We start from the raw sequence: 26,832 nt of genomic DNA, 5'->3' as shown, positions 1-26,832 counted from the left end.
AGACTGTAGGGGTGGTGGTGGTTGGGACTGGTGGACTCTAACGGGGGGCAGTGGAGCGTGGCAACCAGGCAGGTGACGGTACAGACCCCCTCCCCCAGGTTTGATGGCACAAGTTTTGGACTCTTTTATTACATGATTTTGATACCATTTGATACCATTTGTGCTTACTATCTTGTGTGTGCTTTGAGCTGTGTCGGGCTGTGTTACTGTGTTTTGCACCTTGACCATAGTAAAGCTGTTTCATTTGGCTGTATTCATGAGTATTTATCTATAGGTGAACGACAATTAAATTTGAATTGAATTGATGCCACAACAATAACCTCTGACTCAATGCCAGCAAGACCAAGGAGTTAATTATTGACCAGGAGGAGGAAACCAGAGGGGGAATCAGAGATGGAGAGGGTCAGCAACTTTAAAAGGTAGTGGATAAATTCTAGTCCATCGTGGATAAAGCCTTCCCCGCCAAAGAGCACATTTACACAATGTGCTGTTGCAGGAGAGCAGCATCCATTATCAAGGACCCACACCACTATCAGGAACAGTTATTACCACGCAGCCATGAGGCTCTTGATCCAGACCGGATAACTTCACTCAACTTCTATTGCCCCATCACTGAACAATTTCCACAACCTATGGATGCACTTTTAAGACTCTTTATCTCATGTTCTTGTTATTTATTGTTAATTTCTTTATTGTTATTTTCCTTTTGTATTTGCACAGTTTCTTGTCTTTTGCACTTGAGGTTATTTGTGCATCCTGTTGGGTGCAGACTGTCATTGATTCTATTGCTTCTTGAATTTACTCTGTATGCCCATGAGAAAACAAATCTCAAGATGGTATATGTGATAATAAATTTACTCTGAATGTTGAACTTTGGTAAAGAAGCTGCACTGTGGCAGAGATACAGGATATACCAGAAAGATGACGGAGAAAAGAATGGCAGTATTGTGAAAGATCCCACCCACCATGCTTATGGACTTTTTGTTCCACTCCCATCAGGGAGGAGGCTAAGTAGCATCAAGTCAGGACCTCCAGACTCAAAAACAGTTTCCCCCAAATTGCAGCATCTAAACAGAAATCAGCCTGGCCAAACAAATTGTGTAACCATTGTGGTAGGGGCTCACACTAAACAAATGCAGAATTAAAGGTGAAACTTGCAGAAAATGCAACAAAGTAGGACATACAAAGAGCATGTCAGGCAGCCAAAGATAAATCAACTGCACAGGGAAGAAAAGAAGCTAAAAAGTCTAGTTGCAGTTTCAAAAAGAGCACTAAATTGTACATGTTGATGAAAAATCTGATAATGAAGAGAATGATATGGAACAATGTAGCCTGAGATTTACAATGTGAAAATTAACAATAGACACCAGAAGTGAACAGCAAATTAATTAAAAGAGAACTTGACACTGGTTCAGCTGTTTCAGTCATTCCACAAAATGAGTTTGAGAGATATTTCAAAGATACTAAACTGAAGCCTGCAGATATCCAACTAACAGCTTATACTAGAAAAAAGAAACTGCTGTGGGAATGACATCCATAACAGTGAAATGCAACAACCAACAAGCCACTTTGAGCTTGTATGTGTTAAAAACAGGACGAGCATTGGGGGGGGGGGGGGACATGATGGCTAAAACAACTACAACTTGATTGGAGATTGATTGTAGTGAAAACACCTGTATCTGGTAGGTCCAACTGCAGTACCCTGGGAAAGACCATGAAGGCAAAAGAACACTCCAAGCAATCTACAAAAAGGTTATTGAAAACCACAAACCAGGAGATGGATACAAGAAAATTTCCAAGTCACTGAATATCACTTGGAGTACAGTTAAGTCAATCATCAAGAAATGGAAAAAATATGGCACAATTATAAATCTGCCTAGAGCAAGCCATTCTCAAAAACTGAGTGACTGTGCAAGAAGGGGACTAGCGAGGGAGGCCACCAAGACACCACTATGAGAACTCTGGAGGAGTTACAAGCTTCAGTGGCTGAGATGAAAGAGATTGCTCATACAACAACTGTTGCCCGGGTGCTTCACCAGTCGCAGCTTTATGGGAAGAGTGGCAAAGAGAAAGCCACTATTGAAAAGAACTCATTTGAAATCATTTGCCAAAAGACATGTGGGAGACTCTGAAGTCATCTGGAAGAAGGTTTAATGGACTGATGAAACCAAAATTAAGTTTTTTGGCCATTAGACTAAATGCTATGTTTGGCGTAAGCCAAACACCGCATATCATCAAAAACATCCCATTCCTACCATGAAGCATGGTGAAAGCTGGGTCATGCTATGGGGATGCTTCACTGCAGCACGCCCTGGAAGGCTTGTGAAGGTAGAGGGTAAAATAAATGCAGGGAAATCCTGGAGAAAAACCTGATGCAGTCTGCAAAAGAAATGCGATTTGGGAGAAGATTTGTTTTCCAGCAAGACAATGACCCCAAGCATACAGGCAAAGCTACACAGGAATAGCTTAAAAACAATAAAGTTAATGTTTTGGAGTGGCCAAGTCAGAGTCCAGACCTCAATCCAATTGAGAATTTGTGGCTGGACTTGAAAAGGGCTGTTCACTCACTAATCCCATGCAATCTGACAGAGCTTAAGCAGTTTTATAAAGAAGAATGGGTTTAAAATTGTAGTGTCTAGATGTGCAAAGCTGATAGAGACCTATCCACATAGACTCAAGGCTGTAATTGCTGCCAAATATGCATCTACTAAATACTGAATTGAAGGGGGAGGAACTTAAGCAATCAATCATTTTGTGTTTTATGTTTGTAATTAATTTAAATCACGTTGTAGAGATCTATTTTCACTTTGACACAAAAGAGTCTTTTTGTGTTGATCAGTGCCAAAAAAAGCTAAATTAAGTCCACAGTGATTCAATGTTGTAAACAATAAAACATGAAAATTTCCAAGGGGAGTTTTATATGTACTGTACTGTAGTTTTATATGTACAGTACTGCAGTACGTACTGCCGAGTTTATAGCTAATCAGGGAGAAGTGTTTGTATTTAATATTTCAATAATATTTTAATCATTTTATATATAGGCTGATTAAGCAGTCTCATTTAAATAATTAATTATGGATTATATTACATTAGATTCAACTTTATTGTCATTGTGCTGAGTACAGATACAAAGCCAAATGAAATGCAGTTAATATCTAATGAGAAATGCAAAGAATAATGTTATTTACAAAATAACTGCGAATACAAAGTGCTACAGCACACAAATATAAAAGTACTGAGACTGTACAATATGGGTGCAATACTGCTTAGCACTGTGATGTGAGGTTCAGCAGGGTCACAGCCCCAGGGAAGAAGCTCTTCTTGTGCCTACTGGTGCGAGAACGGAGGCTCCTGTAGCTCCTACTCGATGAGAGGAGAGTAATAAGCCCATGGTTAGGGTGAGATGCATCCTTGACAATGCTTTTCACCTTGCCCAGGCAGTGTTTATGGTAAATGTTCTCAAGGGTGGGCAATTGGGTGTCGATAATCCGCTGGGCAGTTTTCACCAAATGCTGGAGTGCTTTGCGGTCCGATACGGGACAATTGTCATAACACACTGAGATGCAGTTGGTGAGTATGCTCTCAATGGTACAGCGGTAAAAGTCTATCAATATCCTGGGATAGAGGTGAGCTTTCTTGATGCTCCGCAGGAAATAAAGGTGCTGTTGCGTCTTTTTGATCAGGATGGAGGAGATCAGGGACCAGGTGAGATCCTCAGAAGTGTGAACACCAAGGAATATGAAGCTTGCTATACGCTCCACTACAGCTCCATTGATGTAGATGGGGATGTGAGTGTGGTTCCTAGCATGCCTGAAGTCCAGAATGATCTTCTTGGTCTTCTGGGTGTTAAGGGCCAGGTTGTTGTCAGCACACCAAGCAGGCAGGTGCTGGACCTTGTCCCTGTAGGCCATCTTGTCATCCCGTCTGATCAGGCCAATCACCGTGGTGTCGTCTGCAAACTTTATTATGGAGTTAGAAACATGTACAGGAACGCAGTCATAGGTGTAAAGGGAGTACAGAAGAGTGCTCAGCACACAGCCTTGAGGCACGCCGGTGTTCAGGGTGAGAGTGGAGGAGGAGCGGTTGTCTAACTTAACAGATTGGGGTCTGTTAGTCAGAAATTCCAAGGTCCAATTGCAGATGGATGAGCCGATACCAGGCTAGTGAAGTTTGGCAATCAGCTTGGAGCGAGTCACAGTATTGAATGCCGAACTAAAGTCAATGAACAGCATTCTGACGTAAGAGTTGGGGCTGTCCAGGTGGGTCAGGGCAGAGTGTAAACATGTATTTATACATTATATGTATAAATACATGAATTAGGTACATCATCACACTACCATTGAATACGTGCACACTTTGCTTAAAGCAAACACGAAGTTAGACTGGAACCCCAGGCTCCCGCATCTTCCTTTGAACATAGATTAATGCTTTGAAGTTGCACAACATAGCAATTGCCTTCCACTAGAGCAGCACAAGTGAAGCCACAGGTGGCAGGGACTGGAGTTAAGATCTCACTGCCAACTAAGGCTGATGCTTGTACTGGGAATGAAAATGGGAATACCCGGATGGGTTCCTGTATTTGGGATGGTATTGAGTTATCTGTGGCAGATTTTTTTCTTGATCTTACCTAGACTTTGCTTGCAAACCCACCTAATTGGGTGAATTCTCAAATTTCCCTTTTGCAATATTTGGTCCGCCATCAGAGAATTGTCATCTAATCAGTCTGCTCTCAGCAAAATGACATCGAGTGATATTATCAAATGGCATTTACTGCATTAACCAACTCACTGATGCCTACTTTAAGTTTCACCAGGGCCACTCAGTTCAAAACCTCAATGCACTCCGGATCCAAACATGCAGTAAAAGAACTGAATTCCACTGATGAGGTGCAAGTGACTGCTTTTGAAAACAAGATTGTATTTGACCAAATTGTGGCAAAAGGAAGACTTGGTAAAATTCAAATTAGTCAGCTATGAGGAGAAAACACTCCAATGATTTTACTCCTACAAAGGAAGATGATTGTTCCTGGGAATCATCTTAGCCCTGGAAATTATGGCAGTGCTTCTCCAATGTAATTCCCTAAACTCAAAAATGTTTTGTTGCTTCATCATAACCTTCCTTTCATCATAAGACTAGAAATTGAGTTATATGCTGAGGATTACACATTGTCCAATTTCATTTGCATATGAAGCAGGACACACATCAATATCTGGACAACATGATCCAAATAACATTCAAGCCATAAAGATGTCAGGCAAAGAGGGGGCTTAATTACCTATTTTTATATTCATTATCATTACTACCATCATGTGCCCAAACTCCCTCCCCCAATGAAATCAACCCCATTGATTGAAGGAATTGGTTGTACAAACGTTTGTATATTTCAAGAAGGGGGAGCTGAGGGAACACATATCAGTCCTCATTGGGGGGTCAGAAGTGGAGAGGGTGAGCAGTTTTAAAGTTTCTGGGTGTCAAGATCTATCCTGGGCCCAATATATTGATGCAGCTATGAAGAAGGCATGCCAGTGGCTATATTTCATTAAGATTTGGTATGTCACCAAAGACTCTAGCAAATGTCTACAGATGTACTATGGAGAGCTTTCTAGCTGGTTGCATCACCATCTGGTAGGGAGGAGCTACAGCACAGGATCAGAAAAAGCTGCTGGGAGCTGCAAACTCAGCCAGGTTAATCATGGACACAAGCTTACCCAGCATAGAGTATGTCTTCAAAGAGCAATGCCACAAAAAGGTGGCATCCATCATTAAGGACTTACATCATTCAGGACATGCTTTCATCTTATTACTACCATCAGAGACAAGGTACAGGAGCCTGAAGACACACATTTAACATGTTGGGAACGGCTTCTTCCTCTCCACCATTCAGATTTCTGAATGGACAAAGAACCAACCAAATACTAACTGTAAAATTAATTACAATTTCTTATTGTAATTCATAGTATTTTTATGTATTGTACTGTACTGCTGCTGCAAAACAACAAATTTCACAACATACAGTGTATGTCAGTAATATTAAATCTGATTCTGATATTAGGAGAATAGGTAAAGAAGTGCCAGATGGTATATAGTGTAGCGAAATATATGCTCATGCACTTTGGTAGAAGGAATAAATGTGTAGAGTATTTTCCTAAATGGGGAGAAAATTCAGAAATTGGAGGTGGAAAGAGATTTGCGAGTCCTCATGCAGGATTCATTAAAGGTTAATTCTTGCAAATTGAGTCAGTGGTAAGGAAGGAAAATGCAGTGTTAGTATTCATTTCAAGAGGACTAGAACAAAAAAAAAAGCAAGGATTAATGCTGAAGCTTTATAAAGTATTGGTCAGACTGCACATGGAGTATTGTGAACAGTTTTGGGCCCCTTATCTAAGAAAGGATGTGATAACAGTGGAGAGCATCCAGAGGAGGTTCACGCGAATGATTCCGAAAATGAATGGGTTAATGCTTGAGGAGCATTTGGTGGCTCTGGGGCTGTACTCACTGGAATTTAGATGAATGAGTGGTGATCTCAATGAAACGTATCAAATATGGAAAGATCATGATAGAGTGGATATGGAGAGGATGTTTCCTATAATGGGGAAATCTAGGACCAGAGGACACAGCCTCAGAATAGAGAAATGTCCCTTTAGAAAATAGATTTTAGAAAGAGATTTATTTTAGCCAGAAGCTGATGAATCTGTGGAATTCATTGGCAACTGTGGAGGTCAAGTCACTGGATATGTTTGGGTTGATAGGTTCTCGATTAGTAAGGGCATCAAAGGTTACAGGGAGAAGGCAGGTGAATGTGGTTGAGAGGGATAATAAATCAGCCATGATGGAATTATGGAGCTGACTTGATGGGCCAAATGGCATAATTGTGCTCCTATGTCTTATCATTTTATTGTCCAGAAGTATTCAACTGGACCATCACAAACATACTGCGGCTATAAGAGCAAGTGAGCAGCAGAGTATTTTGCAGAGAACAACTCATCTCCTGCCATCACACTATTTATAAGGCACATATTAAAAGCATGGTGGATGTCTGGATGAGTATAGTTCCATCATCATTGAAGGAGCACAACACCATCCATGACAAAATACCCCATCCTCTACCATGAACATTTATTCTCTTTACTACTATGAAACATAGATTTGAGAGTTGCTGTCACTATAATCTGAGTTGTTGTGTCAACTGTGACAGCATCTCCCAAACTTGCAATCTCTACCACCAAGGTCAAAGCAAAAGATGCACAGGAACAATATCTGCAGCAAGTTCCCCTCCAAAATAGATACAAACTTACATGAAATCTATTCATGTTCTTACTTTGTTACTTACTACTTTTTTAAAAGTTCTGAAATTTCTTCAAGTATTGCAGCAGTTGTTTAAAGTTTAGAATCTAAACTTTAAATGATCAATAAGTGCTAACCTTGCCATAGAAGCCATTGCAATGAAGCGGTGAATGACTGTACTTCCTAAGAAGGTTGGCGTCATTCAATGTCTGTAGTGAGATGCTGAAGATGTTCTATAGGTCAGTTGTGGAGAGCGCCCTCTTCTTTGTGGTGGCGTGTTAGGGAGGAAGCATTAAGAAGAGGGACGCCTCACGTCTTAATAAGCTGGTAAGGAAGGCGGGCTCTGTCGTGGGCAAAGTACTGGAGAGTTTAACATCGGTAGCTGAGCGAAGGGCGCTGTGTAGGCTACGGTCAATTATGGATAACTCTGAACATCCTCTACATAGCACCATCCAGAGACAGAGAAGCAGTTTCAGCGACAGGTTACTATCGATGCAATGCTCCTCAGACAGGATGAAGAGGTCAATACTCCCCAATGCCATTAGGCTTTACAATTCTACCGCCAGGACTCAAGAACTTTTTAAAAGCTATTATTAATGCTTTTTGAGATAGTGATTTAGATGCATATCATATTTTTTTTACTGAGTTAAGTATTGTATGTAATTAGTTTTGCTACAACAAGTGTATGGGACATTGGAAAAAAAGTTGAATTTCCCCATGGGGATGAATAAAGTATCTATCTATCTATCTATCTATCTCTATCTATCTAAACATACTGAAGATTGGAATAAAGTAGAGGTTGGACATTGATTTTCAATAGCGAAACAAAAGGTGAGAGGAACTCTGATTGTATCAGTAATTAAATGTACCTACTGAAATTACACAAATAATTTTGTGATAATGATAATGCTCAAATCCCACCTGTAACTATCAATTATATTTTCTGTTTCTCTTTTGGGGGTCAATAGAATTTTCAACATAGCAAAAAAAGCTAAGAACTTCCAAGTATTTGGTAAAGTAAATGTGAACAAGCCAGTTCTAAAGGTGGCAGGGTTGGTAATCAAAAAGTATCTCAAAACAATTTGTAACCAGTGATAACTTGAAGGTGTGAAAGCATACAAGATATTGTCTCAAATACACTGTTTGATGAAAGCAAATTCAATGATAGATTTCAAAAGTAAGTGGAAGATAAATATTTTAAAAGGAAAACTTAAGTAGGCTATGAGGAAATGCAACATTTGACTTTCAAAGAACTGGCTTGGCTATAATAAGCAAATAATCTTCAATGCTCCATCATTTTGTGATTCCTTGATCTTAGTCCAATCCATGGTTTACATTATTCAAAAATAATGGGTCAACCTTTTGAAAATTTTTATTTTTAGAAAACTGAATCAAATTTCATTTTGATGAACCATAATGACAATATATCAAGCAGTGAAGTATCTAAAACTCCTGTCAGAAAATTCAACTTATCTGCTGCCTCAAAATCAACAGAATTGTCTAAACAGTCAAGAAGTTCTTCAATTACTCAACGTACACATACTTGGACGCCTGCAGAAAACTCTAGAGTTTTCCCAAATCATCACGTGAGCTTTGTTATAAGTAGCCAATTATTATTTATGATTGACATACGTTAACAAACATTTTGAAATATTGAAGCTAATTAGAGCTCAAGAATGTATTTTACTATTTAAATTCATCCAGGGTAATTATTGAAACACTAAGATTTCTAAGATATGGTTATAATGGATTAATATTCAGAAATTTGTTAGATTAATTTGAAAATGTGAACTTGTATCCCAGCACAGCAGTAGGGGGATTTAAATTCAAAGCAATTGCAAACAGGCAGGCAGAACAGGAGTCCTCTGTGGTCAATCCCCACTCTAACAGGATACTGTGGATTCTGTGTGGGGAGGTGGCACCCCAGAGAAAAATCACAGCTGTAGGCCTGTTTGTGGTAGTGGAATACTTTGCAACATTGAGGGGGAAAGAATATGACTGTAAGAGTCATAGTGATAATGGACTCTTTGGAGAAACAGATTGGTATTTCTGTGGGTGTAATCAAAACTCCAGGATGGTATGTTGTCTCCCTGATGTTAAAGTCTTGGGTGGCTGCAAAACATTCTGAAGGGGAATGGTGTGCAACCAATTGTGGTACATATTGGTAGGTGCAATGTAAGTTGAAAGAGCTTGGTGTTTAAAGAACAGGATCTCACAGGTGCCATAAGCTAGTGGATATAGGTCTGATAAATTCATGGCTTAAGGAAAGGGGGTAGACTTTATGTTCCTGGAACAATGGAACCATTTCTTGGGAAGTGAGACCTGAGGGAAGGGTTGCATCTAAATTGAAATGAAGCCAATATTCTTGCAAGGTTTGCTAGTACTAATTGGGATAGTTTAATCCAAGTAGGAGAAAAGAATTTAGAGTGGATGTTCAGATCAGGCAATACAGTCCCTTAGAGGAAAAGAACTTGGGTAAATCCAACAGGCATTGCACGAGGTAAATGCACATGAGAGCAATACAAAATGAAACTGGATCTATTTTAATGCAAGGAGTCAAACTAGTAGCATGGATGAACTCAAAGTTTAAACTACAGTCTTGTTGCCATCACTGAGATGTGGCTGAAAGACAGGCAGGACTGGAAACAGAATTTTCAGGCAAGACTGGGCAGAATGTACAAGAACAAGTGGCATTGTACTGATAGTTGTGGAATACATTAATTCAGTATTGAGAGATGATATCCTAGCATGCTCATTAAATGACACCAAATGCATAAAAATTAGGAACAAGAAGGGTGTCATCACTCTGCTGTAAGTGTGCTACAAACCTCCTAACAATCAGTGGAAATAGAGGAACACATATAAAGGCAAATAGAGGTGATAAAAATAAGATACATAGTATTTAGAGATACAGCACTAGGTAACAGGCTCTTCCAGCCCAATGACTCCGCATTACCCAATTATACCCATGTGACCAATTAAGCTACTGAAATTGAAATGTGGGAGAAAACTGAGGTACCTGGAGGAACACATGATCACAGGGAGAATGGGCAAATTGCTTACAGACAGCAGTGGGAATTGAACTCTTGTCTCTGATTCTATACCAACATTTTCCTAACCGCTACACTACCATAACGCCCTGAAATGATAGTGCTAGGTTATTTACATTTCCAAAATATTAACTGGGATTGGTTTAACATAAAAGGCTCAGAGGGGATGGAAATCCTAATGTATCTCCAAGAAAGATTTTTGACATAGCTATGTAGATAGACCAATAAGGGAAGGGCCTTGTTCTGAGGCATATAGCCAGTCGAGAGGAGGGAATGTCAATTGGGAGAATTTTGAAGATAATGATCATAATGGTATATTCAAAGTGGTTATGGAAAAAGATAGACTAGGAATAAAAGTCTCAACATGAAAAAAGGCTAACTTCATTAAAAAAGTCATCTGGTAAAGATAGACTGGGATGCATTCAAAGTGGAAGAATCAAGAGTTCAAGGCTGTCATGTTCCTGTAAGGGTGAAAATCAAGTGTAACAAGTACTCAGACAACCTCGGGTGTCAAGGAATATTAAAGGTTAAATTAACAGAAATAAAGGAAGAATATTGTGGGCATAGAAACCAAAGATGGAGGAGGCCATCTAGGGTATAATTAAAGTACAGGGAGACACTTAACAAAGAAAGGAAGGTAAGGAGGGATCGTGAAATATCACTGACAGTATTAGGATAAATTCAAAAACATTTTGTAAGCATATTAAGGATAAAAAGGAACGATGGTAAGAGTGGAGCCCATTTGGGATAACAGGAACAATCTCTGTGTGGAGCCAGAAGGTATTAAATTAACACTTTTCATAAGTATTTACAAAGGAAACGGAATTTGTAGAAGGAAAACTGAGTGAAGGGGAAGGTGGAATTTCTAGTGCAAGTCTCCACAAATAAGAGGGAGCTATTCAATGCCTTAGCAGGCACAAAGCTGTCCCTAGAGCTGGATGAGATTTATCCCAAGATACTGTAGGAAGCAAGTGAAGACATTGCTAGGGCACTGACTGTAATATTTACGTCTTTGCTGGCCAGAAGTGAAGTACCGAATGAATGGAGGTTGGTAAATAGAGTTCCCTTTTCAAAAAAGGCAAGCAAGGAAAAGCCTGGAAATTACAGACTGTGAGCCAAACAACAGCAGTAAGGAAGTGGTTGGAAAAATTTCTGAGGGACAGGATTCAAGAGTATTTGGAAAAGCAGGGAAACCGTATATTTATAAAATAATCTGGCAGGATAAATTGGTTTTCTCTAATATACAATTACTGTAGTTGTACAAAAAATTTTCAAAAACCATTTGTTGTGAACTATCCTTAAGCATTCTTATGCTTTAAATAATCATGCACTATAATCATGTTGAATACATTATGACAAAATATAACTTGCTATACTTTGTTCTTTTCAGACATACACAATAAAAACTCCTCCCTTCATTCAAAGCCAGATTATGAAGGACAAAATGAAGCCATCTTATGAAACTCTGCAGAAAAAGAAAAAAGTGCTTTTAGATTTGGATACACATTCAGATAGCTCGGAACAGAGTGACCTATTGGTAAAAGTTTTTTTATTATACAAATAATGACATTGATCAGTTTATGCACAGCATTTTTTCTAACGTGTAAAATGGTCATGACATTCAATCCTAATCCTACTATGTTTATTAGGACATATTAAAAGAACAAATACTAAATATCCTCTAAATAGTAGGTGTATGATTACATGCGACCTACCAATGTCTTTGTGAAGTTCAAAGATACAGTTTGTGTTATAAGCTTGTTTGTACCACTAGACCTGGACATCTGAGTTGAAGAGTGGAACTGCCCCAGTGCAACAGATTTTCCACTTTAAAAACTCTTCTGCAAAGGTTTTCTGTCAATATCGGACATGACAGACAACCATTAACTATGTTATGCTGCCCCTAGCACTTACAGCTGCTAAATAAAAATAATGCAATTTGTCTGCTACAGAAAGTGAATGGTAAATCTTGAGAGATTTCCAAAGTAAAAACTGAAATTATATGATACTGTTAATTCTGATACTTTTATCTAATAAGTTTATTGGACTGAAAACTTTGATGAAATATGATAGAGGATGGTTAATACAAAAGCTAAACAACTCGATGAGTGAGGGAAGGTAAACACAAGTATGATGAAAATTCTACCTCCTATCCCTTGTTTTTAATGACGTACTCCAGATTCCTTCGGGTGCTCCAGTTTCCTCCCACAGCCCAAAGACATACCAGCTAGTGGGTTAATTAATCATTGTAAATTGTCCTGTGATTAGATTAGGGTTAACTAGATGGTTACTGGGTGGCACAAGGCACATTGGGCCGAAAGGGCCTGTTCTGTGCAGTATCACTAAATAAATAATTAAGAATGATAATTGACATAGCTGCTTTAAATTTCTGGCCTACTAACAAGTTATAACCAACAGACATGAAATTTAGGACACAAGCAATACAGGGCAGTACACGATGCTCTACCGACCTTTGAACCTCTCTAAAATCAATCTAACCCAAACCTTCCTACATAGCCCTCCATTTTTCTATCATTTGTCTGTATAAGAATGTCTTAAATGCCCCTAATGTATCTGCCTCTACCACCACTCCTGGCAGGGTATTCCATACACTCACTACCCTCTGTAAAGAAGTTACCTCTGACATTGCCCCTATACTTTTCTCTAATCACCTTAAAACTATGCCCCTTCAATTCCTCCCTAGGATTAAAAAGGCTTTGGCTATACACTTGATCATCTTGTACATTTCTATCAAGTCACCTCTCATCTTCCTTCTCTTAAAAGAGAAAAACTGTTCAACCTTTCTTCATAAAGCATGCTCTTTAATCCAGACAACATCCTGGTAAATCTCCTCTGCTCACTCTCTAAAACTTCTTCATTTTTCCTATGAGGACCAGAACTGAACACAAAATTCCAGGTGTGATCTTACCAGGGGTTTATAGAGCTACAACATTACCTTGCAGCTCTTGTACTCAATCACCTGACTAATGAAAGCCACCACACCAGACAACTTCTTAACAGCACTATCAACTTGTGCAGCAACTTTAAGGGATCTATGGACTCCCAAGATCCCTTGGTTCTTCCACACTGCTACAAATTCTGCCCTTAACTTTGTATTCTATCTTTAAATTTGACCTTCCAAGGTAAATTGCTTCCTACTTTTCCAGGTTGAACTCCATCTGCCACTTTGTCAGCCCAGTGACAGTCCTGTCACTGTCCAGTTGTAATCTCCACCCTACCTGCTATTCCACCTACCTTCATGTCATCTTCAAACTTACTAATCCATTTACTCATCCAAGCCATTTTTAAAAATTGCAAAGAGCAGGGATCTCAGAACAGATTTTTGTGGCACACCACCTGTCACTGACCTCCAGTCAGAATATGATCCATTTATAACCACCCTCTGCTGTCTATGGGCAAGTCATCTCTGTATCTACACAGCCAGGTTTGCCTGGATCCCAAGCCTCCTGACTTCCTGAATGAGATTACTATGGAGAACCTTATCAAACTCCTTACCTCCATCAGTGTGCTTTGTCACATCCACAAAGAATTCATTCAAGCTTGTGAAGCATGAACTGCCCCTCACAAAGCCAAGCTAGCTCTGCCTAATCAGACCATGTTTCTCCAAAAACCCATAAATCCTGCCTCTAAGAATCTTCTCCAAAAGGTTTCTGACCAATAAGCAAGGCTCACTGGTCTATAATTCCTAGGATTATCCCTTCTCCCTTTTTGTGAACAAAGGAATAACATTCTCCACCTTCCAGTCTGGTACTACTCAGTGAGGATGCAATATCATCGCCAAAAGTACAGCAATCTCTTCCTGTAATAATCTAGGGTTCATACTGACTGGCTCTGGGGGCTTGTATACTCGGTGACCACTCATGTAAATATTAAGTTAGTCAATCATGTGGCAGTAACTCAATGCATAAAAGCATGAAGTTCAGTTGATCAGACCACACATCAAGAAATGTTATCAGAGTGACTTTGACTGTTGGTGACAGACAGGGTGGTTTGAGTATCTCAGAAATTGCTGATCTTCTGGGATTTTTACACACAACGGTCTCTAAAGTTTGCAGAGAATGATGTGATAAACAAAAAACATACAGTGAATAGCAGTTCTGTTGGCGAAAATGCCTTGTTAATAAGTAAGGTCAGAGAATGGTCAGACTGGTTCAAAGTGACAGAAAAGCAACAGTAACCCAAAAAACTATGCATTACAACAATTGTGTGCAGAGAGCATCTCTCAATGTACAGCACGTCGAACATTGAAGTGGATGGACTTCAGTAGATGACCTTAGCAGGTTCCACTCCTGTACCTAGCATTTCAGCCTGCTTTATGCTGTCCTCACAAATATCAAAGTTCCTTTCAGTGGTAGCTACTGAAGCAAAGTATTCAGTAAGGATTTCCCCTACATCCTCTGCCTCCAGACACATGTTCCTCTTCTATCTCTGGTCAGTCCTATCCTCGCCCTAGTCATCCTCCTATTCTTCACATGCATGTAAAGTGCCTTTGGGTTTTTGTTAATCCTTCTCATGCCCCTTTCAAGCTCCTTCCCTGTTACCTTGTGACTCTCTAGAGTTCAGTCTAATCCTTCCTTCCTAACTAAAGCTTAAGTAACTTTCTTTCTTCCTCTTGACTAAATGTTCCACATCTCTTGTAGAGTAGCATCTCATGTTTACTCTGTCCTACCAGATTCCCCTGTCTCAATAGGACAAACATATCCAGAACCCCATGCAAGTGCTCCCACATTTCTGTTGTGCACTTTTCTGAGTATATCCATTCCCAATTTATGTTCCCAAGTTCCTGCCTAATAACATCATGATTCTTCCTCCCCTAATTATTTTCCCAAACGGTCTGCCTCTATCCTTCTCCAAAGCTATGGTAAAGGTCAGGAAGTTGTGGTCACTGCCACCGAAGTGCTCACAGATCCCTGAACTGGTTCATTGCCCAACAGCCTCTGCTCTAGTCATCCTGTCTCTATATTGTGTCAGGAATCATTATGGCCACACCTAACAAATTCCACTCCCCTAAAACATTTGCACTAAGAAGGTACCAATCAATATTGAAGTCACCTATGACGATAACCCTGTTATATTTGTGCCTTTCCAAAATCAGCCTCCTAATCTATTCCTCACTGTTGAAGGATCTACAGAACAATCCCAATACAGTGATAGCTCCCTTCCTGTTTCTGACTTCCATCCATGCTAACTTCTTGGAAGCCATGCCTTTCTGCAGCTGTGTTACTATCCCTGATTAGCAATGCCACTTGCCCACATTTTTTTTAACCTCCCTCCCTATCCCTTATGAAACACCCTGCAGCCATTCCTGTCCTTGTGACAGTGAAGTCTCCTTAATGGCCACAACATCATAGTTTCATGTACTAACCCATGCTCTATATTTTTCACCCTTGTTCCTGATACTTCTTGCATTAAAATAGACACACTTAAACCCATTCCACTCACTTCAATTAAGTGGTGTCATTTGTATGCATTTAGTTGCTGCCCGTGATAAAGCATGAATAATAACTGGTGGAATCTATATCTTCAAAGTATAGCACAGGACTTTCATGTCACCAATCAGATTTATTGAATGTTTTTTCAGAAGTTGTCATTCTTCATCAGGTTATGTTTGGAATCTCTTTTAGATGCTTTGTTTGTAAACTGGCTAAATAATAATTTGACAAGATAGGTCAAGATGCATTTCTAAAGAGATGAAACCCCTGTAAGAGCTTTGAAGAGAATTGAGTCATTGAGTCATGCAGCTCAGGAACATGCCCTGCAGCTCTATTGACTTGTATTAAGTCTGTAACTAATATTTTGGTGATTCAAGTGTTCCTCTAGGTGCTTTTTAAATATTCAGAGAGAATCTGCCTCCAACCCCTTCTTAGGCAGCACTTTGCAGATTCCAACTACTTTCTGAGTAAAATGATCTCCTTCTAACCCCAAAACTGAAAGTAAATTTTATTATCGAAGTACATATACTGCGTGTCACCATATACAATCCTGAGATTCATTTTCTTGTGGGCATACACAACAAATTTATAGAATAATAAATATAACTGAATCAATGTAAGACCACCCAACTAGGGTGTTCAACTGGAGTGCAGAAGACAACAAACTGTACAAAAGCAAAAAGAAGAACAATAATGGTAGTAGTGAGAACAGACATGTCCTGGTTACTGGGGTCCCTGATGATGGACACTGCTTTCCTGCAGCAGCATTTCATTAGATTTGCTCAAAGGTTGGGACAGCTATACCCATGATGGACAGGGCTGTATACTGCTTTTTATAGGATTTTCCATTCAACGGCATTGTTGTTTCCATACCAGGCTGTGATGCAGCCAATCAGCATACTCTCCACTAAACATCTATGGAAGTTTGTCGAAGTTTCAGATGCCATGCCGAATATTCTCAGACTCCTAAGGAAGTAGAAGTGCTGCCATGCTTTCTTTCTAATTGCCATATGTGCTAGGCCCAGGACAGATCCTCCGAAATAGTAACCCTCTCCACATCTGATCCTACAATGAGGACTGGCTCATGGACCTCTGGTTTTCTTCTCCTGAAGTTTATGATCAGTTTGTTGGTCTTGCTGACACTGAGTTAGAGGTAGTTGTTATGACACCACTCAGCCAGATTTTCATCACCAGCTTTGGTTCAGCCTATGACAGTGGTGTCATCAGCAGACTTGAATGTGGCATTGGAGTTATGCTTAGCCACACAGTCATAAGTGTAAAGTGAGTAGAGGAAGGGAGTAAGCACATAGCCTTGTGCTGCATCTGTGCTGATAGGGATAATGGAGGAGATGTTGCCAATCTGAACTGACTGGAGTCTGTAAGTGAGGAAATCCAGGATCCAATTACACAAGGAGGTACTGAGGCCAATGTCTTGGAGCTTATTGGTTTGTTTTGAAGAGATGATGGTATTGAATGCTGAGCTGTAGTCAATAAAGAGTATCCTGATGTATGCATCTTTGCTATCCAGATGTTCCAGGATTAAGTGAAGAGCCAATGAGTTGGCAACTGCTGTGGACCTGTTGCTCTGGTAGGCAAATTAGAATGGATCTAAGTTGCTTCTCAGGCAGGAGTTGACGTGCTTCATCACCAATCTGTCAAAACACTTCATTGCTGTGAATGTAAGTGCTACTGGGCAATAGTCATTGAGCCAGGTCACCACGCTCTTCTTGGAGACCGGTGTAAATGAAGCCTGCTTGAAGCAGGTGGGTACCACATACTGCCAAAGTGAAAGGTTAAGGATCTCAGTGATTACACCAGCCACTTGATCAGCACACGTATTTAGTATGTGGCCAGGTACCCCATCTGGGTTGGTTGCTTTTCATGGGTTCACCCTCTTGACGGCATCTTGCACTGAAATCTTTGGATCATCGGGAGACGTGGGTTCGTGATGGTTCCTCCATGTATTGATGGTCAAAGCGAGCATAGAAGACATTGGTCTCATCTGGAGTGAAGCCCTGTTGTTTTCCATGCCACTAGATTTAACTTTATAAGAGGTAACAGTATTCAAGCCTTGCCACAACATTCTTCATTGATTCAGGTTTGGACTGGAATTTTCACTTCATTTATGAGATGGCTTTCCGGAGATCGTACCTGGACCTCTTCTAACTTTCTTAGTCACCAGACTTGAATTCCCCTTATTTGGCTCTTAGCAAATTTTGAAACTCAGTTCATTCAAGGGTTCTGATTGGGGAAGACTCTAAAAGATTTAGTGGGGTCACATTCGTCTACAGCTAAGTATTTTAATAAAATCCATTACAACCATGGTATATTCTTTCAGATCCCTAGATGAGTTCTTGAACGTGACCCAGTCCACTGACTCGAAGCAATTCTATAGCTGCTCCTCTGCCTCCTGCAACCACCTCTTTGTTGTCCTAATCTCTGGAAATTTGCTCTTTAGCCTCTGCCTATATGCAGGTAGAAGGACAGCCAAGTGATCCGATTTACTGAAATCTGGTCTAGATGTGGAACAGTAGGCGTTCCTTATCTTAGTATAACAGTGGTCCAGTGTGTTGGGACCTATGCTGATGGTAATTGGGCAGGGTTGAAGTCTCCAACTATGATTTGAAGTACATCGGGATAGACTGTTTCATGTTTGGAGACGGTATCATGCAGTATCACAAGAGCTTGATTATAGTCGGCCATTGGAGGTATGTAAGCTGTGGTCAGGATTACAGAGAACTCTCCAGGTCAATAGAACAGATGGTATTTGACCATTAGGTGTTCCAAGTCGAGGGAACACAAGTTCAACAAGAGCACCACATCGGAGCACCAACGAGAGTTTATCATAAAACACACACCTCTGAATCAACAGTTTAGTCCATTCTGTAGTTCGAGAAGCCTTCGGGTCTGATCACTATATCTGCATGCCCAGAGAAAGCCACATTTCAGTCAGACATAGAATACAACTGGGTTTAATTTCTCTCTGATACACCAGTCTTGACCTCGAGTCCTCAGTTTTGTTCTCCAACAGCTGCACATTTGCCAACAAGATGCTGGTAGAGAAGGCCTCACTCCCTTGTGTTTCAGCCTGGCTTATAGTCCTCCCCTTCTTCCTTCGTTTTTGGCCATGGCTATCAACCTTCATCCTCTTAAAGGTGCTGTGCCTGGTTGGTCTGCCAAGTTTATTGCTTAGAGGGAAGTTACATGCTGCAGATTGCGATGAGAGTAATTCAAAAGGGGTATATTTAAAAGGAAACACAAAGTACACTGCAGATGCTGTTGTCAAATCAACACGTACAAACAAGCTGGATGAACTCAGCAGATCAGGCAGCATCTGTTGAAAGGTTGACTGCTTGTTTCAATGGATGCTGCCCGACCTGCTGAGTTCATCCAGCTTGTTTGTACGTGTTGATATTTAAAAGAATATTTGGAACAATTATGTGCAGCCCACAGAACTTGGCTGATGATCACCAGTGCCATTTTGCTCATAATTCCTACTGCTTGCCTTACATCTGAGTCCTCTTGTTTTAAAAAGAAGAGCAGAGTGAGCTGCCTCAACGATGACTATTTCCCAGTTGCACTCAAATCTACTGTGATGAAATGCTTTTATTGGTTGAAGATGCCAAGAATTAATTCCTGCCTAAGCAAACATTCTGCAATTTGCTGAATGCCACAATGTCACTGGCTCTCCACTAGGATTTGAACTACCTGGACAACAGCAAAACCTAAGTCACGCTGCTGTTTATTAATTACAACTCAGCGTACAACACCATCATCGCTTCAGTACCAATCAATAAGCTTCAAAGCCTGGGCCTCTGTACCTCCCTCTGCAACTGGATCCTGCTTTATCGGGACATCAGTTAGTGCAGAATAGACATAACATCTCCTCCTTGCTGACAATCATCACCAGCACACCTCAAGGATGTGTATTTAGCCCGATGCTATGCTCTCTCTACACACATGGTAGATGACTAGATACAGCACAAATGGCATCTATAAGTTTCTCAATGATACAGCTGTTGTTGGCAGAATCTCATAGTATGATGGCGAATGAGATAGATCAGCTGGTTAAGTAGTTTCACAACAATAACTTTGCACTCAATTTCAGTAAGGCCAAGGTATTGATTGTAAACTTCAGGACACACACACACACACACGCACATGCATGCACGCACGCACGCACACACACACACACTAATTTATAGTGTATTTTATGTATTGACCTGTAATGCTGCTGCAAAACAACAAGTTTCATGACATATTATGTGAGGCAATACCCAAGAGAGATGTCGAAGGATGACTCCAGACCATGTCAATTGTCATTGTCAGCTTTGATACTGAGAGATTTGGCCTAGTGGGGAAGAAAGCCACCAAAGGCCCCTACACAATGAACTGTAAGGTGGTCAAACTATACCAGCTGTTTCAAGAGCTCTGATCCCTGGCTAAACAGTACAGAAGGGCAAGTGAAGAAAGGGAACCATCACTTGCTGAGCTCCACAACATCCTCAGAAGTAAGCTTATGACACTGTGTAGGGCAGAATGTCCTAGAAGATGGGGGTGGGGTGGGGTGGGGGCAGAGAGAGAGGGAGAGAGAGAGAGAATGAGAATAAGAATACGAGCTGCCTTTATTGTGAACCCCTAAGGGTTCACTAAGCAGCTGTTAAGACAGAAGCATAGTGGGCACCTCACAAGCTCCAACCAAAAGATGGATCCACACCTTTAGCACTCCCTCAGCGACTCAGAGAGGAGGCGGGAGCTAGGAAACCATGGCACCCTAGTAAATCTTCCACCTCCTGTGGTTGAATTCAAAGGCAAGGAGCCCAGCTGGAAGGAGATCCAGGAAGTAGTCAGAGCAGCCAACGCTAGTTCAGCCCCTGGTCCCAGCGAGGAATTTTGCAAGATGTTTAAGCACAGCCCTAAGCTCCTCCAGGTACTTTGGAAAGTCCTTAGGGTTGTCTGAATCAGGGAAATGTCGCAGACTAGCCGAGGTGTGCAGAGGGAATCTGGATCCCCAAAGAGGAGAACTCCAAGGACATTGAGCAGTTTAGATCAATCTTATTGCTTCTTTTTCTTCTTCTTCAACTGTCCATCAATTTCGATGTTGACAGTCCTGAGAGTTTAGTCTCTGCAAGCACATTTATGGGCCACAAGGCCAGCATTGGATTGGCACTGTCTCCCACAGTGGTTGCATTTGTGATTTGACTGGTCTAGCACCGAATGTCTGTGTTCATGACCTGCTTCATATTTCTTCTGCCTTTTCTCCTCGATAGCTGGGATTGACTTCTTGACAATGCAGCGCCAACTTCTTCTGTCCAAAGCATCTTTCTCCCAGGTGTTGATATTCATATCAGTGTTCTTCATATGGTGCTTGAGCACATCTTTGTAGCATAGCTTCTGACCACCATGCTTCCTCTTTCCTTCATGTAGCTCGCCATAGAAAACAGCTTTGGGTAAATGATCACCGCTCAATCTTGTGATGTGACCAGTCCAACGCAGCTGAGAAGCCGTAATGAATGATTCTGCACTGACTGTCCCAGCACGTTTGAGCACCTCCACATCTGGTACCCTCTCTTGCCACTTGATGTGTAATATTTGGCGTAAATGCCCGAGTTGTGTCTTGGTCAATTTCTTGATGTGCTTCTGATACAATGTCATTGTTTCAGTTGAATAAAGCAGAGATGGTAACACAGCTGTGTTATACACTTTGACCTTGGTTGCCATTTTAATGTCGTGGTGAGACCAAAGTCACTTCTGCAAAGCACCAAAGACTTTTTGTAGCTGATTGAATTCTCCTCTCAACTTCCAGATCTGATGAGTTGGTGTTGGTTACAGCACTTCCTAAGTATGTGAGAGAGTCAGAACCTTTCTTATTGCTTAGCGTGGAAGTGGAGATATTTTTCAGTATCGTTTCCAGTCGCCTGACTCAGTTTTTCCTCAAAAATAGCTACATTGAAATATCTGTGTAGAAAGGAGGGTTTCCCAGATTGACTGGAACACATGGGTGTGGTTTCCAAGCTGATCAGGGAAGAACACAAACGAAAGGGAGACCTAGTCCATAAGATCATAAACAGAATTAGGTCATCCAGCCCACCGATTCTGTTCCGCCATTCCATCGTGGCTGATCCCAGATCACATTCTGATTTCCAAGATGGCGGCGTGACGCAGCTTGCAGCGGCCACTCCGGAGCTGATTATCTGTTATTTGTGAAGTGTGATGTCGTGCGCAATCATAATCGATTGAAAACGGACGTGGGAGCATGGAGGAACATTGGAATATCTCCAGGAAGACCTTCTTCGTTCCTGCTGCTGCTGTGAGGTTCAGGACTCTACTGGGAAGAACAGGCCCCCAGTCCTCCGGGTCGTGTTGCCGATGGCCATTGGCGGGACTGTCTTAATACGCTCGGCAGAGGATGGTGCTCGGAGAAGCTGTGCCGGAGGGGATGGTTGTCGGCTCGGAGGTTCGACGGACTCGGAGTCCGCTGCGGTCAGGTCGCTTTCAGTGTGTGCTGCATCTGCGAGGCTGATTTCGACGGAGCTTTCATAGCGTCTTTCCATAGCGTCTGCGAGGCTGAGTTGGGCGGCGCCGTGGAAGTCCATAGCGGGGGTACTCCCTTCTGCCGCCGGCGTGGGATGGCGAGTCTGTCGGGACCCTCGGGACTTGTGGAAACTGTGTGGTGATTTCTTTTGAACTTATAGTCCTTTAACATCTTTGGACTATTTTTACTGTGTCCATAGTCTGTTTTTTTTTATCAATTATGCTATTGTTTGCACTGTTGTAACTATGTGGTTTTGTGCAGGTCTTGTAGCTTTAGTTTTTGGTCTTGTTTGGTGGATCTAGAGCTCCTTTCTGGGGAACGTGCTAAGACGGTAGCGCGATATTAATATGCAACAGCCTCTCCGGACTCTGGATTGGGGATTGCCAAACGTTGTGTGCCAAACTGGTGTAGTCTGTTTTGTCATATGCTTTTGTGATATAATTCTGGAGGAACGTTGTCTCATTTTTTAACTGCATTGCATTTGTGGTTTCTAAATGACAATAAACTGAATATGAATCTGAATCTGATTCAACCCCATACAGCTGCACATCTCGACATATCATTTGATGACCTGACTTATCAGGAAACTATCAACTTCTACCTTAAATATACTGACTTGGCCTCCACCACAGTCTGTGGCAGAGCATTCCACACTACGCGCTGGTTAAAAAAATTCCACCTGTTCTAAATGGTCACCCCTCGATTTTGAGGCTGTGTCCTCCAGTTCTGGATACCCCCACCAGAGGAAACATTCTCTCCATATCCTCCATATCTAGTCCTTTTAACATCTGGTAGGTTTCAATGAGATCCCCACACATTCTTCTAAATTCCAGTGAGTACAGGCCTAAAGCTGCCAAACGCTCCTCATAACCCCTGCATTCCCAGAATCATCCTTATTAGATTAGATTCAACTTTATTGTCATTGTGTCGAGTACAGATACAAAGCCAATGAAATGCCATTAGCATCTAAACAGGGTTGCAAAAGAATAGTGTTATTTACAAAATAACTGCAAATAAAAAGTAAGTGCTACAGCATACAAATATAAAAGTACTGAGACAGTAAAATATGAGTGCAGTACTGCTTAGCGCTCTGATGTGAGGTTCAGCAGGGTCACAGCCTCAGGGAAGAAACTCTTCCTGAGCCTGCTGGTATGAGAGCAAAGGCTCCTGTAATGCCTACTGGATGGGAGGAGAATAAAAAGTCCATGGTTAGGGAGAGATGCATCCTTGATAATGCTTTTCACCCTGCCCAGGCAGTGTTTATGATAAATGTTCTCAATGGTGGGCAATTGGTGCTGATAATCTGCTGGGCAGTTTTCACCACCTGCTGGAGTGCTTTGCAGTCCGATACGGGACAATTGCCATACCATACTGAGATGCAGTTGGTGACAATGCTCTCAATGTACAGCAGTAAAAGTCCATCAGTATCCTGGGACAGAGGTGAGCTTTCTTGATGCTCCACAGGAAATAAAGGCGCTGTTGCGCCTTTCTGACCAGGATGGAGGAGTTCAGGGACCAGGTAAGATCATCGGAAATGTGGACACCAAGGAATTTGAAGCTTGATACACACTCCACTACAACTCCATTGATGTAGATGGGGACATGAGTGTGGCTCCTAGCATGCCTGAAGTCCACAACGATCTCCTTGGTCTTCTGGGTGTTAAGGACCAGGTTGTTGTCGGCACACCAAGCGGGCAGGTGCAGGACCTTGTCCCTGTAGGCCATCTTGTCATCCCGTCTGATCAGGCCAATCACCGTGGTGTCGTCTGCAAACTTGATTATGGAGTTAGAAACATGTACAGGAATGCAGTCATAGGTGAAAAGGGAGTACGGAAGAGGGCTCAGCACATAGCCTTGAGGCACGCCGGTATTCAGGGTGAGAATGGAGGAGGAGAGGTTGTCTAACTTATCAGATTGAAGTCTGTTAGACAGAAAGTCCAAGGTCCAATTGCAGAGGGGTGAGCTGATACCAAGCTGGCGAAGTTTGGCAATCAGCTTGGAGGGGATCACAGTATTGAATGCCGAACTAAAGTCAATGAACAGCATCCTGACATAAGAATTGGGACTATCCAGGTGGGTACCAGAGTGAAGTGCCATGGAGATGGTGTCCACTGTTGACGTGTTGGTGTGATAGGCAAATTGATTGGGTTCCAGAGTAGTGGACAGACAGGATTTCAGATGTCATAGAACCAGTCTCTCAAAGCTTTGCAATGATGGGGGTGAGTGCAACTGGGCGGAAGTCATTCAGGCCTCCTCTGGTCTTCCTCCAATGACAACACACCCTTTCTGAGATATGGGGCCCAAAACTGTTGACAGTACTCCAAATGTGGCCTGATTAGTGTCTTATAAAGGCTTGCATTATCTCCTTGCTTTTATTCCCCTGAAATAAATGCCAACATTGTTGTTGCCTTCATTGCCACAGACTCTCCCTGTAAATTAACCTTCTGGGAGTCTTGTACGAGGACCCCAAAGTCCCTCTTCACCTCTGATGTTTGAATTTTCTCCCAATTTACATAATAGTCTGCACTTTGGTTCCTTTTACCAAAATGCATTATCATACATTTCCCAACACTATTCATTCTGCCACTTTTTTGCCCATTTTTTCCAATTTGTCTTATTCCTGCTGCAATCACATTGCTTCCTCATCACTACCTGCCCCTCCATCTATCTTTGTATCATCCGCAAACTTTGCCACAAAGCCATCAATTCCACCATCTAAATCATTGACAAACAAAGTGAAAAGTAGCAGTTCCAATACTAACCCCTGAGGAACACTACTAGTAGTCACTGGCAGCCAATCAGAAATGGCCCTTTTATTCCCACTCACTGCCTCCTGCCTGTCAGCCATTCCTCTATCCATGCCAGTACCTTTCCTGTTATACCATAGGATTTTATCTTTTTACTATAGCTATAGTCATACTATGGCTACAGACATTTGTAGATCTTGTCAATACATATGGGTCATTACCTCATATGCTCAAGGAAGTTGCACTGAGCGTACATCTTGTTCTGAGGAAGATAAAAGACCTCATCCTGGATTACTATGGGAACTTCTGATTGAGAGTCTCCTCAGGAATGACAACATTCAGCTGGATCTGGCTCAAGAAGGGTATTATAATTGGATGTATAATTTCAGTGATTCTCTTCTTCTTAGCTATGAACATGCTGGTTAAGGCAGCAAAGTGGAGTGTAGAGTCTCTCTGACCAAGACAGGTGTGCGACAGCCCCCAACCAGAGCCTTCATGGATGGCCTCATGGTGACAACTACCAGGCTATACTTGGATCCTCCAGGGGCTAGAGAGGCTCATTGAATGGGCAAGATGAGCTTTAAGCCAGAAAAATCCAGGCTTCTAGTGTTAAAGAAAGTTCTATTTCAACTTGGATAGTATTGCTATCCCATTCATCTCTGGGAAAGCAGTGGAGAGCCTGGGGATGGTCTTTGCAGCCCAAGAGATGCAGCTGCCATCTAGAAAACCACCAAGTAGTTGGAGGTTTGATTCACCAGTGTGAACAAGTCAGGCCTACCTGGCAAGTTCAAGGCCTGGATCTGCCAGCATGGAATGGTTCCCCGAATCCTCTGGCCCATGCTGGTATATGAAGTATCCATGTCAAAAATTAAGGCTCTTGAAAGAAAGATCAATGGCTATCTTCAAACATGGCTGGGCCTCCCACATAGCCTGAGCAGCATTGCTCTGTATATGAAGAGGAGTAAATTGCAGCTTCCTTTCGGCAACCTGAACGAGGAGTTCATGGTTCCCATGCACAAGAATTGCTGCTAGACAGAGATTTCAGTGACCCCAAAGTCTCATCAGCAGGCATTGAGATCTGGATAGGCAGGTAAAGGAAGGCCAGAGATGCAGTGGAGATGGCCGAATCACATCTGAGGCATAGGGATCTTGTACCGACAATAGCCTCAGGACAGGTGGAGCTGGGCAGCTTCACTTCAACCTTCTTCGGCAGGGACAGATACAGACTTGTTCAGGAATTGGTGCTAGCAGCTGTCAAAGAAGTGCATACCACCAGGATGGTAGACATGAGGCAGTAGGGAGCTTGGACAAGGATGCGCTGGGTGCACTGAAGCAGAAGATCTCCTGGTCCAACATCTGGCAGGTAGAACCCCAGCACATCCAGTTGATCCAGGCTGTGTATGATGTTCTACCAAGTCCAGTGAACCGTTTTGCTTGGGGCAAAAGTGAGACCCCATCATGTCCATGAGACCAAAAGACATGGGAGCAGAGATAGGCCTTTCAGCCCATTGAGTCCACTCCGTCATTTCATCATGGCTGATCAGGGATCCATTCAACCCCATACACATGCCCTCTCACCATATCACTTAATATTCCAACCAATCAGAAATCTATCAACTTGTGCTTTGAATATACCCAAGGACTTGACATTGCAGTCTGTGGCAGAACATTCCACAGATTCACCACTCTTTGTTTAAAAGAAAATTCCTCCTTACTTATGTTCTAAAAGGTCACCCCTCAATTTTGAGTTTGTGTCTTCTAGT

At 41.8% G+C, this 26,832-nt stretch overlaps 1 protein-coding gene across 1 annotated transcript in view; it reads left to right on the top strand.

Annotated features, from left to right (window-relative positions):
- Positions 1 to 26,832, top strand: part of sycp1 (synaptonemal complex protein 1) — a 275,829-nt gene that overhangs the window by 233,732 nt on the left and 15,265 nt on the right. The window contains exons 30-31 of the mRNA XM_073055277.1: positions 8,667 to 8,870; positions 11,725 to 11,871. Of these exons, the coding sequence (XP_072911378.1) occupies positions 8,667 to 8,870; positions 11,725 to 11,871 (351 nt within the window). The remainder of the gene's footprint in view (positions 1 to 8,666; positions 8,871 to 11,724; positions 11,872 to 26,832) is intronic.

The sequence above is a fragment of the Hemitrygon akajei genome, chromosome 8 (assembly GCF_048418815.1).
Source record: "Hemitrygon akajei chromosome 8, sHemAka1.3, whole genome shotgun sequence".
NCBI classification, from domain to species: Eukaryota; Metazoa; Chordata; class Chondrichthyes; order Myliobatiformes; family Dasyatidae; genus Hemitrygon; species Hemitrygon akajei.
The sequence above is the reverse complement of the archived record's forward strand: the minus strand, read 5'-3'. Positions and strand labels throughout refer to the sequence as shown.